Source organism: Aedes aegypti, chromosome 2 (assembly GCF_002204515.2).
Source record: "Aedes aegypti strain LVP_AGWG chromosome 2, AaegL5.0 Primary Assembly, whole genome shotgun sequence".
NCBI lineage: Eukaryota > Metazoa > Arthropoda > Insecta > Diptera > Culicidae > Aedes > Aedes aegypti.
Window position 1 is genome coordinate 196345869 of NC_035108.1, and position 19458 is coordinate 196365326.

The window sequence follows — 19458 nt, forward strand, 5'->3', positions numbered from 1 at the left end:
ATAATGTTTATTTTCGATCCATAACTCATCAGTTATTTATACATTTATAAAGTGCTCAAACCGTAATGGTATCTTCAAAGAAGTTGTTTGTAGATAAATAAAACACCGTTCTGATATAAATTCCGGCCATTTACTTGAAATTAGCCGCTCAAAAGTTTCCAATTTGTAGACTCATTTTAAAAAGCATTTTCATGAATGCTGACAATGCACAACTATTATTAACATTTCTCTAACGGCTGAGTGAGTTTAATTGATGAATTTTTGCTTAAGTTTTCAAAAGCACACTGAAAAAACATTTTATGTTTTCTCAAGAAAAATTCAAAAATAATACTTAAATTTTAAATTACACAACAACAGATGTTTGGGACAAAGTTTCATGATGGAGAAATTGTTAATAAAAAAGTTTTCCTAAGAACATCTTTTGGTCGTCATTCATAATTTTGATTTTTCGTAAAAACAAATACGTTCTAATGATACAAGGGGTCGTCCATAAATGACGTAGATTTTTAGGGGGGAGGGGGGGCTTCACAAATTTGTGACGATGTGTGACGAGGGGGAGGGAGGGGTCCTAGCTAGTGGACGTAGCATTTTGGATCACGCCGCTAAAAAATGACACATTTTTTTTTTATCAAACTTCTTTTTTCATTGTTTGACTGATAAAGTTGGGTTATAAAATGATGATTCAGCTTCAAAACATTCATATGACATGATTAAAAAAATTGTAACAAAATTTTAGATTTTCTGTAGTGCAATATATTCATGTAATAATAAATTAATTTATAAAAAAAGAAATTAAAAGATAAATAAATTAATTAAAAATCAACGCTTCGACGACTTGGAAAACATTGTTTTAGTTTAATTCATATATTCTGATAGAGCTTATTTCTTGAAAAAATATGTTCGTTTTGGCAAATATTACATTCAAACAAGATATACATTTTGTTGTGATATATTAATGCTCTTGATGGAATAGCCTGAATAAAACTTGATGGAAAAGCCTGGACAACAGATTCGAGTGTTATCGAAATTGTTCTATCATTCAATTATCTTAATAACTCGGTAATTTGAAGAAAGCTTATTTTTAGTATTTAATTGTATCGTTATAGGTTGTGTAAGATTATTTCAGTATGGGGAACGATAATGAAGTTAAGCTGAAATATCAATAAAGTTGAATAACTTGTACAATAATCGCTTAGATTTTCTGAACATTCCAAATATTACAAGTGTAATGTTTTCTACATCTGACACCCAATTGATAAATGGATTTGAATTTGGATAATAATGACGAATATCAATTTCTAATCAAATATATCTTATCTTGATCATTTTCATTGAAATCTGTTTCCTAACAACGAATAATTGAAAAACAATCCTCTAATATAACTAAATTTCTTTTAAACATATTAGAAAATCTATTGTACCCCAACTCGTTACTGTTAGCTTCATCAATCCAATCAAAGATTTTTCCTTTTTTCTATATTTTCAGCTGTAAACTAATTGTTCAACAGGAGAAGTAATACAATTTAGCCAACAACTTAAATAGGAAAGTTCATTTAAAACTGTTTTCCAAATTACTTTTGAGAGCTACTGCAAATCAAACATTTATTCGTTAGATTATCCTTACGTTTCAGTCAGTAATTAATAGCAAAATCTGTATTGAACTTTTGAATTCCAATTTTTTGTTTTAACCCAATTGCTAAGGAAAACAAATAAAAAAAAATTATAGGGGGGGGGGGGTTGCTTGAAATGCTACGTATTTTCCAAGGGGGGGTATCAGCATTTGTGACGAAATGCTACGAGGGGGGAGGGGGTGTAAAAAATCAGTGAAAAAATGCTACGTCATTTATGGACGGCCCCCAATAAGATTCTTGAAATTATTCTGAACCATAATGATTATATGGATAATTTCTCTAGAATTAGCCATTTTCGAATTATATCGAGTTCAATGCAAACAAATATTATTTATTTATAAAAATGGGCCATTTTCGTTTGTTGTTCGCGATTCTCCATCAAAGAAAACAAGTAAGTGGAAAGAAATATAGTCTCCATTCTGTATTATTATTGATGGAGATTTGCGAATAACTAATAAAAATGGCCTGTTTAAATATTTTAATAATATTTTTTTCATTAAACTCGATATAATTCGAAAATGGCTACTTCTAGAGAATTTATTCATATAATCATTATAGTTTAGAATCATTTTAAGTGTCTTATTGTATCATCAGAACGTATTTATTTTGACAAAAAAACTAAAATTTTGAAAATCGACAAAAAGTTGTTCTTAGGGAAACTTTTTATCGACAATTTCACCATCATGAAACTTTGTCCCAATAATAACAATAATAATGTAATATAAAATTTAAGTATTATTTTTGAATTTTTCTTGAGAAAACATAAAATATATTTTCAGTGTGTATTTTTTTCTTGTAGGCCGAACGGTTCACTACAACTTTTTCATAGATCATTTTTCTCTTAAATCAACAGTTTCGGAGTTAGAATTTTTCAAATAAGTTACATGCAAAAATTAATAGGCCATTTTCAAAAGTTATTCTTATTCAAAATGATTGGTTGTTCTATGGAAAACATTTATTGTATCATACCAAAAACATGTATAACATTTACTGCAAATCGAAGATGGTCGAGTTCTGTGATTGACCGATTTGACATGGAATTCGTCTGTTGGTTTCTATTTGATCTTCTTTGGTATTTTTTATTTTATTTTCCGTCTGTTTTTGTAGCATGAACTTTCTAAAGTTCATATTTTTAAGAAACTTAGTCGCTATCAGCCCTATCTTCTCCTAATAGTGTATTATAATATATGAACGCTCCCCACAACGGTTTCGAGTTTTATGAATATAAAATCACATAATTGTTTCAAATCTTGACTAACATTAGAAAACACCGCATGTCGTAAATGTCAAGAAACTTTCCTAACGTCAAATCTTACCTGTTCATGTATATCAGCAACAAATATGCATCTAATAAACAGAGACTTTTTTTTCATTCAATTCATCTACGATTTTTTTATTTAAGAAATCCGCCATAATGTTGTCTACAATCAACAATTTTGCCTGGAATTATTCCACAAATTTGTAAAAAAAATGGACAAGTAATTCGTTTTAATTAATTCGTTTTCTCATGAACAACAATTCTATCACGAGTTTGTTTTACAGAGTTCATGATTTTCATAAACTAAGAGTTTTCTTAAGACAGAAATTTAAAATATTATTAAAGTTAAACTAGTACATCAAGCCAATATTCGTCTCGTAAAAAATGAGGTTTGAAATCTCCAATGGACATTTACAATAAGTATGGAATCGTTGCAATACTGAGTATCGCAGCACTTTAAAGTTTAGCATCACCCAAAATCCAATGCTAAACTTTTTTCAACAAAAATAAAAAATCGCGTGAGCTCAAAGACGTTTTTTTAAGATGACCTCAAAAATACATTGATCTAGCACTTCAGAACTACGAGATAATATTCAATTTAGGTGATGCTAAACTTTTCAAGGTGCTGCAATATTCACAATACGCGATTCCATACTTATGGTGGGTAGTGTATAACAATAAAGTCTTGTCCTGGACAGACAGGCTTGATAATACTCCTAAACATCATTAGAGTTCGGTGACATACTCTAGAACAGCGTGCTGCCCTTGCCTCTTTGCGAGCGAGCGAAAAAATGCTAAGCAGAGAGGCAACGAAAAATGAGCGAGGAAGATGCATCACAAAACACCACAGAGTAAAATCCCAAAAAAAAAGGTGCTCTCACAACTCCCCGAGGACTTTTTTGTTCGGGCGGCAGACTCAAGAGTTCTTTTGAAGTGTTAGTGTAGGTGAGCATCGCTAAAAGGGAGAGAGAGCACCTGAATAAATCCTCGCATTTTTTTTTGCACTCTCACTCAAATCGCTTGAGGATCTGTGTTGAAAATTTTGAGTTCAGTTTTTTCTAAAAAAAGGCAAAATCGCCTCCTCTTTGCATCGCAGAGGAGTTTCTATCAAGCCTGCGGACAGATAACTGTTAAGAAATATTTCAAATTACGTTAATTACGAAACTATTTGCTTAAGGATGATTAAAATCTGAAATGGCCGTTTTTTTAAATCGACTTTAAAATTTTGAATAAGTTTTTTCAGTGTGGAAAATGTTTTTTTATTTTTTCAATATTTTTTTTCTAAAACTTCAGGAAATTCCACGACAGTCCCCCATACAACACTTTTTTTGTAGGTATTACCGTTTTCAAGTTATACGGGTTTATAAAAAAAAGGAAAAAACTTTGACCCTTTCCAAATGTTAGTCTAGATTGATTTTGAAAAAATAAAATATGCAAAGTATCTTAGTTTTACATACTTTTGACATCCAGAAAGTTTCATTGAATTCTGAAGGGGTGCTGCCAATCGCGTGTCGAGTTGGCGTGAAATCCGTCATATGAAATTTTGATTGTAATATCCTTAGCTGCCATTTGGAGGTTGAGCCTCCAAGTTTTCTGACAAAGGGAAATTTTGGGACACGTTTGTGTGTATATCCTAATTATCAGATCAAAACCAGAAATATAAAAAAAAAAGTTTGAATGTGACTAAAAAAATATATTAAACACATAAGTTAAATAAAAAACAACAATATTTACTATTTATATGAAAGTTAGAGTTTTTTCCAGACATGTGTTCTAGATCGAACCACTATGCTGCCCCCGCCAAAACTCCCACGAAGCGTTTGGCGTGGAAAACTAGTGCACGGAACTAACCGATGGTATTTCTCTGTCCCTATTTCTAGCTGAGTGTGACTGTGGCTGCGTTGAAAGTGCTACGGTCGTTGTAACAACTAGCGCTACCAGTTCTACTTCCCTGGTCGGTAATAACAACGGCAGCAACAATAACAACAACAACAGCATTAAGAACTCCGGCAGCGGCGGCGGAAGTTCCGTTGTAGTGGCTGCTTCCTCGGGGGCTATGGGCGCCCCATCCAACGGCTCCAAGACGGCACATTCAAAGGTTGCAACCGGAGGAGGTCATGCCAACACGCAGACCTCCAGCAAACGCTCGAGCAGTGGAGCCGACGGAGACTATCAGCTGGTGCAGCACGAGGTGCTGTACTCCCTTTGCGCGCAGTACGAGGTAAGTTTCCCTTTTTCCGTTTTTGCCGGGGTAAGATAATCCCTTTTCCCAAGGACCTTTTCCATTTTCTTTAGGGGAAGTGAAATTTGATCCTTGTTTCAAAAGTTGGCTGAAGTTTTTTGCTTCAAACTTTCTCGCAAATCCAAATGTCCTCCAGCAATGGCTGTGTTCGCTGCCCAAATTGAATTGTGATTTACGTCGCGTCCGAAAGTCTACGGCTATTTAGCTATCTTGTTTCAAAAAGGATTTGCCAAAGACTTTGGCTTGTGAAACTATATGAAAAATTCAACGAATAAGAGGAAGGTCTGAAAATTGTGATAAAATGATTAGCAAAGGGATCTATTTAGTGGCGTTGTTCATCTTGAAGTTGTTTCGATGTATATTTATTGGATAATTTAGGAATGAGGAGAGATTTGTTTCAGATCTTTACAATTTAACATTAAAATGATTTCGTTCAGTTATCATAATTTAATTAGATTACTTGAACAATCGATCCAATATCCATGCCGAATCGAATGACTCACGCTTCTGAATAATTTCAGGAATCGTACGTTCAACCCATATCAAAATATAACTTTTCAATTCAGTTGATGCTTGCTTATGGATGAATAATCGATAAAATCTTATTGCTGCTTGAAATAGTCTGAACTTGAAGCATGCTCCTTAGCTTAAAATAAAGCACTTTTTCAGATTAGTTTGTGCTATTATTACAGAAGTTGTTTTCTGTATTCTTATAAGGGATCGTCCATAAATGATGTAGCATTTTAGGGGACAGGGGGGATCTACGATTTTGTGACAAATCATGTATTGTGTATTTCTTTCACTACTGGACTGCGAACAGCGGCTTCATAAGTGCGAAAATGCGAATAAAAGTGCGAGATTGCATCGAATCATGTTGGTGTCGTTAGAGAACTTATTCTTTGGGCTGCGATGAATAACCCCGCTGAAGACTCCGACTCGATTTGATGCAATCGCGCACTTTTATTAGCGTTCCCGCACTTCTGCAATAACTTCTGCGATAGTCCAGTGGTGAAAGAAATGCGCAATATTAGGTATGGGAAAATAATGATCCTGTATAAGAGAGATACGCGGAAGCTGACATTTCTGTCAAAGCGTGAATCCTTGGAAAAATTCTAAAAGAATTAATTGAAAGTTCCGGGAAAATATTTGAATATCCAGGATCAAATTTTTTGCAACAATACATGATAAAATGCTTTGCCATGAATCCTAGTGTTAACCCTAGAGCTTTCAGAAATTCCTACGCGGCTCTGTCATAGATTTTTCATAAATTCCTTCACAGATTCCTTAAGGAAGAATTTCAGAAATTCTTGTACAACCAAATCCCCATAACTCGATATTAAAGGAACCATCGAGTTAGGGAGGAAACGAGTTAAAGATCATAAAACCAGTGCAACTGCGATCCAAGAAACCATCGAGGTAACCATGAAACCCAAATTTTACTTGTAGCATGCACTAAATCTTTCACGTAAACCTCATTACCACTCTAATATATTGTTAAGAACAATCCTTTCACATTCAACACCGTCGAATGACGCGGGAGCACGGGTTTCATAGTGCACACTTTCAAATCCGCCCTAAATTATGTATTGTTCGCAATGATCACTGTTGCTGTAGTTAGCTGCGATTTCAAATAAATGATAAATTGAAACAATAGACCACTTAATGGGCGTCGGTGTTACACTTTTGTAATTTTAAACACTCGCAATTCCATAAGCTTTGCAAGTGAAGAACAACGACAACGGTTTTTCTATTTCCAGTTCACTTATTTAGTGCACTTTATGTTTGTGCGGAGCTGTGATCATGAATTTCCCAGCGCTAAATCAAAACAACTTGAACCTTAACAGTAGAATCTGTTTCTAGTGCCATTGTCAACATAAGAATGAAACATCTCGTCAACGGCGGAAACACAATTGAACGCTCTCCGGACATTAAAATTCATAGGTGATTATTTTGCAATTGAAATATTGTCTGAATGGATGATAAACACATGGGCAACTTTTGCTGCATCTCAAGTTAGTGTTTTGCTGCTACTGAATGTTATTTAAGCTTCGTTCTCTATACACAATGGTGCTTGTGCTGAAATGACATAAATTAACAGCTTGCGTTTTCGAGATTGATACCAATCGGTCGTGAGCTTTGTTGATTGGGCGGTGGGAACGGTTTTTTTTGCTGATGCAAATTAACTTTTTAAGGGTACAGTCCCATTCGTCATTGATAACCCTGCGGTTTATAAATGGATACACTTGAGCCAAACGCAGTGCCAATTTATTTAAAGATGTGCACATAACATAAGTGAAACTCGAGCTCAAAAAGTGGTACATACTTTAATATTCGTAAGCTGGTATAAGGAGATTAAAATTCCAAAAGAGTTATACAACCAATACATTAATCGACATTGTATTGAAATCAACCAAAGATAACATATATCCAGAGTAGAAACAAAAAGAATGAAAATAACATTATTTTGGTACAATCTTAGAATTAGATTTACGCCACTCATATCCGAGAAAATTGAGTCAATGTATAAGGTATCTATGTCGTTTCAAGCATAAAGTATTTTTTAGGTAAAAGGAATGATTATGGATAAAAAAAGCTTTTTCACGTAATGTAATAGCAACTATTTTGATAGGAAATAATATTTCCGAAAAGATGAAACATGAATATTGGGAAGATTCAACATTTACATTTTGTGAAAAAATAAAAATGGGGTTTGTCTTCAGACATTGCTTTCCAACGTTGTCGAACGCGTCCCCTGATGTTAACCTTCATCCAGCCAACATACTTTTCACATGCAAAAAACACACTAAAATGTACATATCTTTTTTGTTTTTCGATGGATTTTGTTGAAATTTACAGAACTTCCCGAAAAACTATTCTAGTTTATGGTCCAGGAAACTTGGGAATATGGTCCACGTGGTTCCGGAGTTATTCCGGATTGTCTTGGGGTACCAAAATTGGCCACATCGTCCATTCAACGGATATCTCAAAACCCAGATGAGCTAGAAGGTTGGTGTCTTCGGCAAAGTTGTTCAGCAGACCAAGAGCTAGCCGTCAGTAACAATCTTAGTTGATAATGTATCCGCTAGGTGCCACTAGTAACATTTTTTCTTCAATCTTCTATATCTCAAGATCTTGTAGAGCTAGAAGGTTGGTGTCTTCAACAAAGTTGTTCAGTAGACCAAGAGCTATCCGTCAGTAACAATCTTAGTTGGGAATGTATCCGCTAGGTGTCGCTAGTAACATTTTTTCTTCAATCTTATATATCTCAAAATCCTGATGAGCTAGAAGGTTGGTGTCTTCGGCAAAGTTGTTAAGCAGATCACGAGCTATCCGTCAGTAACAATCTTAGTTGGAAATTTATGCGCTTGGTGGCGCTAGTTACAAATCTTCTTCAACCTCATATATCTCATGATCCTATAGAGCTAGAAGGTTGGTGTCTTCGGCAAAGTTGTTCAGCAGACCAAGAGCTAATAAATCTAATTGGGAATTTGTTCGCTAGGTGGCGCCAGTTACAACTTTGGAATCAAATTCTTCTTAAACAAATACGGCACCACCACCTAAACTCAAACCAACTTGATCCCCATTAAGTAGATTTCATATTGTTGAATTAGATAAGTTCTATGAAAATAGCACTAGTGACATTTAGGGAACAAAATTTAAATCGATTTTATCACTATCAGACAGATATTGGGGCTCTAAACTGTTTAGTAAATCATATTTTAGCTATTTAGGACCACCAAATTCAGAATTTTGGGGAGGTTGTTAGCACCATACAGCGAATGAATATTGGTTCAGTTTTCCATTTCAGATGGCCCTTGATCTATTGAACTTCCAGTATAGGTACATTGACACTCAAATCTCAACCATGAGGTTCTCTCACAAAAGCAAAATCGATTTTTGGATGCAAAATCACTTGCTCACGCCCATGCCGTCGAAAATATTCAATCATGAAACACATTGAGTGTCTGCCAAAGCCCAATGTTATTGTTTACATTAGAAAGGTGCGTTATAATTCTAGCAGAAAAACAAAGAATTAGGACTCTATGCGGAAATGGACTCGGTATAGTGATTAGAACATACGCTGAGGACCTGGGATGCGACCCATCTAAGAGATAGTCATTAAACATTTTAGTGACGACTTCCTTCTGAAGGGAAGTAAAGCCGTTGGTTCCGAGATGAACTAGCCCAAAGCTCGTTCTTCTTCTTCTTTTTCTTGGCATTACTTCCTCACTAGGGCAGAACCTGCTTCTCAGCTTAGTGTTCAATGAGAACTACCACAGTTATTAACTGAGAGCTTTCTTTGCCAATGTTGCCATTTTCGTATTTGTATATTTATCGTGTGGCAGGTACGATACTCAATGCCCAGAGAAGTCAAGGAAATTTCCATTATGAAAAGTTCCTGGGCCTACCGGGAATCGAACCCAGATACCTTCAGCATGGCCTTACTTTATAGCCGCGAACTCGAACCACTCGGCGAAGGAAGGCTCCACCAAAAAATCTCGTAAATAAAATATAAGGCTTTGAGTGAAAACAGCATTTAAAGCAAATTGATGATCCAAGTCATGTATTGTGACTGTTAAGCTGCGTAATCAAGCGTAAAAATCTCGATCATAAAATATGAAATTTTTAAAATTTTCGCCACGATGTGAACAACTTTGCCGAAGACAAACTGGAGCCTCCCAACATTGATCTGCTTGTTAACTTTTCATACATAAAATTTAAGAAAATTTGTTACTAGCGCAAGCTAGCGAATAATTTCCCAATCACTACCAGATAGCTGTTGGTCTTCTGAACAGGTATCAGGTATCAGAATTTGGGCTCAGGCGGCACGTTCCCCTACAAATGGGAGATTTGTGCCTCGCACGTCATAGCCATTCATCACTTACCCGATGGGAAAAGGACTAGGAAAACAAGGAGAAAGAAAAGGAAACTTGTAAGGGATGATAAGATTCATACAAACACCCTGGAAGGATGCTTGTAAGAATTGATGAGCATCAAATTTCACTTCTGCACCCCCGGAGGGATACTGAAAATGATTTCTAAACAAATTCTCACACTCTATGATGACGTTACATAATCTACCACAGCAGAAGATGCTTTGCCCTTTAGAGTACGAGAACCTGTATTATTTCAGAGAACACGACAAGAAACTATATGAAAAACCCGTAGTTTATCAAAAAGTTTCGTCCTTAAAGGAGGATTGAATAACAATTACAAATACTGAAAAAGAACGGAGCTGTCCTTTTCAGTATATGTGTCTTTTTAATCCTTCTGAAGTTTCCAAAACAGCTTAATTATGGGAAACCATACGATTAGACACCGTTTTGATTTAAATCTTCAACAGCATTCCGGGAAATGCAGCAAATACTGCACTGGTGAAGATTATAAATTTATTAATGAATTTGTAATCAAATGACACCTATTCATTTATTATTAGCAAACTTCATTTGAGCCAGTCTTGGGTTTCCTGGTTTCCAGTTGAAACCAGATTTTCCAAGTCTGAGCTTAAAATCGAAGAATGATAAGATTAATGAAATAGGTGCCGTATGATATTGCAGGACGTTTAAATCCTTCATCAGTTCATCATTCATCGCATTCATAAAATATGCCTTTTAAGCCTTATTTGCAAACGCAATGAAGTTCTTGAACTGCTAGTTTTCCCAAAGAGAGATTATACCGGTCAAAGCAGCTTTGCGGTATTTATCTCTCTGGGTTTTCGCATAGTTTTTGCCTTTGGCGGCTAAACTAAGATCACCACTATTCATGGCCAGGGGCTTCACACATTGTAGTTCTTTTCCAACATGCAGTATTTCTCAATGAGAATATATACCGAGGTGTGGAAAAGACATTTAGTGTGCGTGACATTCGTGTACGGTGCAAAATGTTTCACAACTACAAGCGAGTGAGCTCCCATAAGAAGCCGTGTAAATTAGTGACGTAGTTATTTTTGTTTACGTTTTTTCTCTTTACTAATACATAGCCATTGCTTCTTCTTCCACACCTTGATATATATTCTCATTGAGTATTTCTCCTTTAGCACGTCCAGTAAAAGCTTTAGAAGAACTCACTGAATGCTGCACGGAACTACTAAAGGATTTAGCTAAAAGCTCAGCTATTATACCAAAACTAATATAATCGCAAAGTCAAAATAATCAAACGTCCAGAGTCAGAAAAAAATGCCTACTTCTGATCGTCTAATTATAATTGTTGTTGAACCAACAAACAAACTGTTGGCGAAAAATTGAACGCCAAAAGCTATAGAAAAGAGTCTATACAAAATCATAAACGAATTGCACTACAGGGATAAAGTCAAGGCGCACATTTTGCCATACACCTTTAAATACCCCACGTAGTACAAGAAGCTCAAAAATTATAATGCACTCTTATACTCTCATGTAGAGAAAAAATTAGTTTGTAATACATGCAATAAATCATAACGCTGTATTCCAACCAAACGACGAACATTTACTGTCATACGTTACCCATGAACATATACAGCTTTATGTTATTTTAGTGGAAATACCAAATAGTGAACAATTTGTAATTCAGGGATATTTTACCGACGCACATAATGTCATGCACCCGAAAGATACCCCATTCAAACAAGTGATCATACAAATAATTCCACTCTTCCACTCTTAAAAAGAGGCTAATCAATCAACAATACTTTCGTTCGCACGGTTATATTGATATACCATATACCCCCACAAATGCACGCTACCCTGTAGGTAGGTAGTGTCAATAGGAGATACATTGTTGAGCGCATAGTTTTGTACTTCAGTTGTCCCATCACAGCCAGCTGCGTACAGAACTATATTGCGCTATCGGGCTGTAGTTTTTACACACGGCTATAACAGAGCCCGAAAGAAATGAGTTACACTAGCACATTGAAGATAACTCAGGTCAAGCTAACTACCCTTATAAGTGAGAACACTATATGGAAGATGAGATGTTCTCATATACAAGTAAGGTGCCGCACTTTCTACGTGTGAGGTAGAAATTAACTATTGCACTAAATGACGAAGTTGCGCTTCACAAACTAGAAATATTGCTTTCACTATATTTCTATTTAGACGGGTCAGAGACACTTCAATTTTCTTCACCCGTTAACACGGTGGTAATACATTTTTTAGAACTCATTGCCTGAAGGGCAATTGAAGGATGACACCAAAATAATATTAATTAAACTGGTACCTCATACAGCAAGCGTCCACTACCCAACGGCATCACACCATGAATTAGGGGTCACCTGTTAGGTGGACTTTTACCACCGGAACAGGTAATCCGTAGTGTTAATTCTTAGCCAGTTGAAACAACCGCTACCGACACTACGCGGCTATCTAGGCTGCTCGGGAAAAGGAGGTTAATATTGATGATTAACTCCTGACGTACCCAAGCAGCCGGCAATACCTTCAGCATGGCCTTACTTTATAGCCGCGAACTCGAACCACTCGGCGAAGGAAGGCTCCACCAAAAAATCTCGTAAATAAAATATAAGGCTTTGAGTGAAAACAGCATTTAAAGCAAATTGATGATCCAAGTCATGTATTGTGACTGTTAAGCTGCGTAATCAAGCGTAAAAATCTCGATCATAAAATATGAAATTTTTAAAATTTTCGCCACGATGTGAACAACTTTGCCGAAGACAAACTGGAGCCTCCCAACATTGATCTGCTTGTTAACTTTTCATACATAAAATTTAAGAAAATTTGTTACTAGCGCAAGCTAGCGAATAATTTCCCAATCACTACCAGATAGCTGTTGGTCTTCTGAACAACTTTGCCGAAGACGCCAACCTTCTAGCTCATCAGGATCTTGAAATATAAAGGATAGAAAAAAAATTGTAACTGGCGCCACCTAGCGAACAAATTTCCAATTAAGATTGTTACTGACGGGTAGCTCTCGATCTGCCGAACAATTTTGTCGAAGACACCAACCTTCTAGCTCTACAAGATCTTGAGATATAGAAGATTGAAGAAAAATTGTAATTAGTGCCACCTAGCGGATAAATTCCCAACTAAGATTGTTACTGCTGGGTAGCTCTTGGTCTGCTGAACAACTTTGCCGAAGACACCAACCTTCTAGCTCATCAAGATCTTGAGATATAGAAGATTGAAGAAAAAATGTTACTAGCGCCACCTAGCGGATAAATTCCCAATCAGGATTATTACTGACGGATACCTCTTGGTCTGTTGAACAACTTTGCCGAAGACACCAATCTTTCTTGTTCTACAGGATCTTGAGATACAGAAGATTGAAGAAAAATTGTAACTAGAGCCACCTAGCGGATAAATTCCCAACTAAGATTGTTACAGCCGGATAGCTCTTGGTCTGCTAAACAACTTTGCCGAAGACACCAACCTTCTAGCTCATCAAGATCTTGAGATATAAATGGTTGAAGAAAAATTGTTACAAGCGCCACCTAGCAGATAAATTCCCAATCAGGATTGTTACTGACAGATAGCTCTTGGTCTGTTGAACAATTTTGCCGAAGACACCAGCCATCTAGCTCTACAGGATCTTAAAATATAGAAGATTGAAGAAAAATGTTACTAGCGCTACCTAGCGGATAAATTTCCAACTAAGATTGTTACTGACGGATAACTCTTGGTCTGCTGAACAACTTTGCCGAAGACACCAACCTTCTAGCTCATCTGGATTTTGAGATATCCGTTGAATGGACGATGTGGCCAATTTTGGTACCCCAAGACAATCCGGAATAACTCCGGAACCACGTGGACCATAATCCCAAGTTTCCTGGACCATAAACTAGAATAGTTTTTTGGGAAGTTCTGAAAATTTCAACAAAATCCATCGAGAAACAAAAAAGTTATGCACATTTTAGTGTGTTTTTTGCATGTGAAAAGTATGTTGGCTGGATGTAGGTTAATGTTTGCAATCTTTATAGCAACTGGTCTACTGATCGAATTATGTGTTTTTTGTTTACCATTGGCAATGACAGTTTGATGTCTTCTTTACTAGATATTCTTATTCTTCTTCTTCTTCTTTCTGGCGTTACGTCCCCACTGGGACAGAGCCTGCTTCTCAGTGTTCTTATGAGCACTTCCACAGTTATTAACTGAGAGCTTACTATGCCAATGACCATTTTTGCATGCGTATATCGTGTGGCAGGTACGAAGATACTCTATGCCCTGGGAAGTCGAGAAAATTTCCAACCCGAAAAGATCCTCGACCGGTGGGATTCGAACCCACGACCCTCAGCTTGGTCTTGCTGAATAGCTGCGCGTTTACCGCTACGGCTATCTGGGCCCATTTAGAGTGGTATTAAAGTGGTTCAAAAAATCGTTTTTGCTCCACACCGCTCATTCGATGGTAGATCAAATTCTGAGTGTCCTCCCAATATCTGAACTCATTTGGATGAAAACTGAGACTATATGGGAATTTATTCAATCGGTCATAGTGTTTGCCCACGTGCTCTGGAGGGTTAGAGCTATGCTGAAACTGTTAGATACATTCTTCAGCTACAACTTTTCCGAAGACCATATTCAAATCGGACGTCTCGATAATTAGATAGGCAGTTTTACAAGTTATCGAAAAGTGCAAAAATAAGGTTTAGTTCAATATTCCTGAGCACCAGCAAACAATCATTTGAAGTATGTATACAACATTTGAATAAAAAATGTGTAGAATGAACTTTATTTTATTGGTTTATTTTTTATTTTTATCCCCATCGTATCACCCAAATGATTACGGACATAAAAGATGATTAATATTTGAATAAGCCTTATCTAAAATGAAAATCTATTATGCATCATAATTGAAAATACATAATTATGTGTGATATCCACTAATTTAAAATATTTTCAAAACAACGTGAATACATGACATTTACAATGCCGTAAGCAAGTGTGTTTTAAATACAGTCAAACCTCCATGAGTCGATATCTGAAGGAATCATCGAGTCATGGAACAGAAATGCTTTAGAAAGCTGTTTGAGAGACCGAATGTAGTACTAGGTGTGGAACCCATTCTGAGCCCGATCATTATGTTTTTATACGGACTTTGATGTGACTGTTATGCGAATATTTTCAAGATGGGGCAACACAAGTGGTGTTTGTTTTTGTACACGTTAGGAACAAAGGCTTTTTTTAGCAGATTTTATCGAGCTTCTGACGATGTTGAGTTGATTTATGCAAAAAACGCAAATCGGTTAAAAGTCGACATGGGCTGTTATGCGAATACTGTTTTAGCGAAATGTGTTGTATCAACAGTTTGAAAACAATTAAATAAGCTTCAAACCATGTAAAAAGATTTGGAATCAGATGAGTGTTCAAGAAGTTATGGTGAAAAAAAGATGAAACTTTTAGTAAAATGAGGAATAATTTGAAGTTACCTACTTTTAACACTTCAGTCGTCGCGCTTTTGTATTTTGTACAACACTGTTGAACAAACCTCGCTTTTTGTTCACAACAGCAGTATGGTGGCAAACCGCGCGACGACTGGAAGGTTAACTTAAACTAGTTTTGGTTTCAAACAAAATTGGCATTCTACGAAGTCTACATAAATTTAATTTTGAAGATTACTTTTGCTAAAAGTTTCAAAATTGGTTGAAAAATAACAAAGTTATGTATACTTCACTGAAGGTCATTTTTTATAACTTGAAAATTCACCTTCAGGTCGCTTGCGCCACCTCAAAATGTTGATATTTCTGGCTCAAATTTTGAAGTGTCTCTTTTCATGTGATCAAAAATCATAAGAGCACACGAATTTTTGGTTTTGAGAATTTTTGAAAAATAAGCCGCACCCTACAGAACCTTAAGAAAAAATGAAATGTGCTAGATATATCAGAAACAATAAGCATCAAAGAATGTAATACATTCTTAAATTTGCAAACATGCTAAGATAATTCTAGAAAACGAATAACCATACTGCCCATATTCGCATAACAGTCCCATGTCGACTTTTAACCGATTTGCGTTTTTTGCATAAATCAAAATGAGTTAAAATTTGGAGAAAACTATATTTAACCGAGACTAGTTTTGATTTTAGACAAATTTGGTGTTTCACAAATTTAATTTTGAGGATAATGGTTTTAAAATTTTCAAAATTGGTTAGAAAATAACGAAGTTATCGTGACTTCACTGAAGGCCGTTTTTAATAACTTAAAAATTCACCTTCAAGACGCTTGCGCCACCTCAAAATTTTAAAATTTTAGCTCAAACTTGAAGGTTTCTCTTTTAATGTGATTTGAATTCATAAGAGCACACGAATTTTTGGTTTTGGGAACTTTAAAAAAAAAATAAGCCGCACCCTACTGTTCTGGTTATCGTTTTTTTGCCATAAAAACATTCCTGCATGCGAGTTATGGTATCTAAAGTCCTTTTTATCATTTTTTCTCCTTGAAGTGAGTCTTTATGTAGATTCTGGAGGCTCCATAGATTCTTACGAACTTATTCGATAGTTTCTTTCGGTTCAACCTATTTAACAAATTTAAGTTAGCCCCTTATAGCAAAGCATTTACTTTGATTAAGTATAGAGTCTCTTCTGATTCCTCCTTAAAGAATATCATCAAGGATTCTGCATTGAGATTTGTTCAGGAATATATTCAAAGACTGCTCGAGGGGTCCTTCCTGCAACCCTCTCAGGAAGGCGTCCTGAAATTCTGCTTAAGATATCCTCTATTTCGATTTCAATGCTTGGATCAATTTCTCTAGGAAATCTATCAGCAGTCCAAGGTGAATTCTATTGTACTAGAATATATTTTCCATCCATTTACATTTTTTTTTTGTAAAATCCGCATAAATCTATTCTAGGATAGAATAAATTAGTTTTGAATTAATTCTAGGAAATCCTCAAAGAGTACCTAGGGCAATGTTTTCCAGTATTTTTTCCGACCATTTTCATTTAGATTCTTTCGGAAATTGCTCCATGAATTCCTCCTGGGATTATTCTATGAAATCTATTCGGAACTCTTCCATTAATTCCTCAAAAAAAAAATCGGCCTTATGAAGTTTCTCCAAAAATTTGCAACAGAGATTCCTGTAAAACACTCCCCAGAATTGAATTTTATAATTTCAGGATTTCTACTGCGGTCTCTTAAGGTGAAGATGAATCGAAGCCAAACTTCAAATTTTCAAGAGCACGGATCTGTAGAACCGAACACCCGTTTAAGCTGAAAACTTAATCGATTGGTCCCTACCAGCTAGTTGCTAATTTTGTACGAAAAAACAGGATACAAGCTTTTGTCTTTGACTGGAGTTGAAAAAAAAAGTTCACTCGCTATGAAAATGTAGATGCAATAAACTACACGTTCTTTTTTATTAAAGTCTGAATATAACAGATAAATAAACCGAAAATTTGTTTTTAACTTTGTTGCTGTTTTATTTCTTACCACTCGCTACATAACATAGGTATCTCGAAACAAACTTTGAGATTTTTTAACATTTGAAGCACAAAGGCCATAATTAACGTAAAAAATTAACGTTGACCCTTGACGTTAAATCAACGCCAAGCGTTAACGTTAACGTTGATCAGCGGCTCCGAAAAATCAACGCAAAATTTGTTGATCGTTACAATCAACGAAATGGCGTTAATCGTTGATCAACGTTAACAACCCTGTTGAGAAGTCTGTGAAAGAATTACTTAATCTGCTTCTGAATATTTTTTCGGAGTAGTACCTGAATGGAAATTTTATATAGACCTGAATTCCATTCTGTTAAAATTAAACACTTTTTATGCATGGAAAATTTAAGGATTCAGATAAACTGAAAATTATCTAGTATTTTAGTTGTCGCGTTAAGAATATCACTTTACCGAAATAAAGTTTTTTGGTAGTAGAAGGAATGAACGCTACACGTTTTCCATAATAGGCCAGCTCTTTATTTTACAATTTTTGTTTTCCAATAATTAAAAATAATATTTTGTATCAATGAGTGCGCTTGGTAAACCAAAGCAAGCAGGTTCCCTTTTTTTACAGTGTTGTCGGACTGACTTCAATCAAAGAATGATTATCAACTGGTGAGCTCGTTTCATGCTTGTGATATATCGTGGGAATGTTGTGATGTATCTTGTCAATGTTGCATTTATTTCCTGTTCAAAAGAGGAGATACACGTAACTATTCTTTCATTTTTCGTCGCGGTTACTAAAAATAATCTTTGGATAGTTCGACGCACTGATAGATAACATTTTAAATGCAGGTTATATGAATCGCATCACCCACCAAGGAGAATCCTGAGCATGTAGCTTGTGAACCCTCCCAGTAACAAAAATCCTTCTTGTGAAAACCATGGGGATGCAGAGGTGATCTCGTTCTCTGGTAGCAACGGACGTCACATTAACATTCCTTCCCATTCTCGATGACCATAAGGACGTGGCCGGCGCTGATATTGACATTACTAAGTTTCGAGTTCTCGAAATTGTACATTGCAGATGTACATTACGCTACATTTGTACAATTTGATAATTGTTCTATTTTCATTATTCCGGTCAATCACGGAGTAGTGACTACGAATTGTACGGTCATCAATTTTTAGGCTTATGCTTAGTCTCAAACAATTTGATTTGGGTTAAGTGTTTGTTAATTATATGGAGATTGTTGAATTAGTGATATTCAATTTAAGAACACAATCTTGAGGCTAATAGAAAAAAATTGTTAAATTAGGTATCGAGGAACCCTCATAGAAATTGTTAATAATTCCTGATAGATGTCTGATCGGAATCTCACAGAAATCCTTATTAAAATTGAAAAGTATTTACTGATCTCTAGTGTCATTTCAGTTTATTTTTGGTCTCTTTTTCGGAACGGTTTTTTCTAAAGTCCCCCCTAAAAGACGCTCAGTCGCTTAAATGAAAAAAAAAAAAGTTTGTTTAAAAGCAAATGTATGCTTAAATGTTTAAAATAATAATCTGGTAGTCTATACTGTTGAACTCTATACCTAGCTGGCTAAACTGCGTAATCATCTTTCTGTAGAATCGTAGTAGGATAGTTTCAAATCTTGTATTCGACTTGTGCTTTATTCCTCGCAAAAACAATTTCGCACCATTCTATTTAATATTTTCTCCTTCAATTATGACAGCACATTCTAGCACAATTTCTGATTCACGAGTGCGTAAACTATGTGGATAATGTGCTGCCAACTTCATCGCCTTACAGCAAAAGCAGTTAACGATGGTTGGACCAAACGATGGTTGGACCAGTAGTCTGGCTAGTGTCGCCGTTGGCGATTATTTCTTTCAATCTGGGTTCGTTAGAGTGTACATCAAATCTGTTCTGGGAGTAAAAACCTCCAACGACGATCAAGAATCCACCGGTCGGCATATTTTACGTCGTTTTCCAATTAGTGCCAAATATTTGCTTCGAAAATAA

General features: G+C 35.7%; 1 protein-coding gene across 10 annotated transcripts in view; it reads left to right on the forward strand.

Moving 5' to 3' along the window:
- LOC5578843 (homeodomain-interacting protein kinase 2) overlaps nt 1-19458 on the forward strand; it is a 312570-nt gene that overhangs the window by 233377 nt on the left and 59735 nt on the right. For all 10 annotated transcript variants that reach the window (XM_021843605.1, XM_021843610.1, XM_021843613.1 and 7 more), the window contains one exon: nt 4770-5110. In XM_021843605.1, the coding sequence (XP_021699297.1) occupies nt 4770-5110 (341 nt within the window). The remainder of the gene's footprint in view (nt 1-4769; nt 5111-19458) is intronic.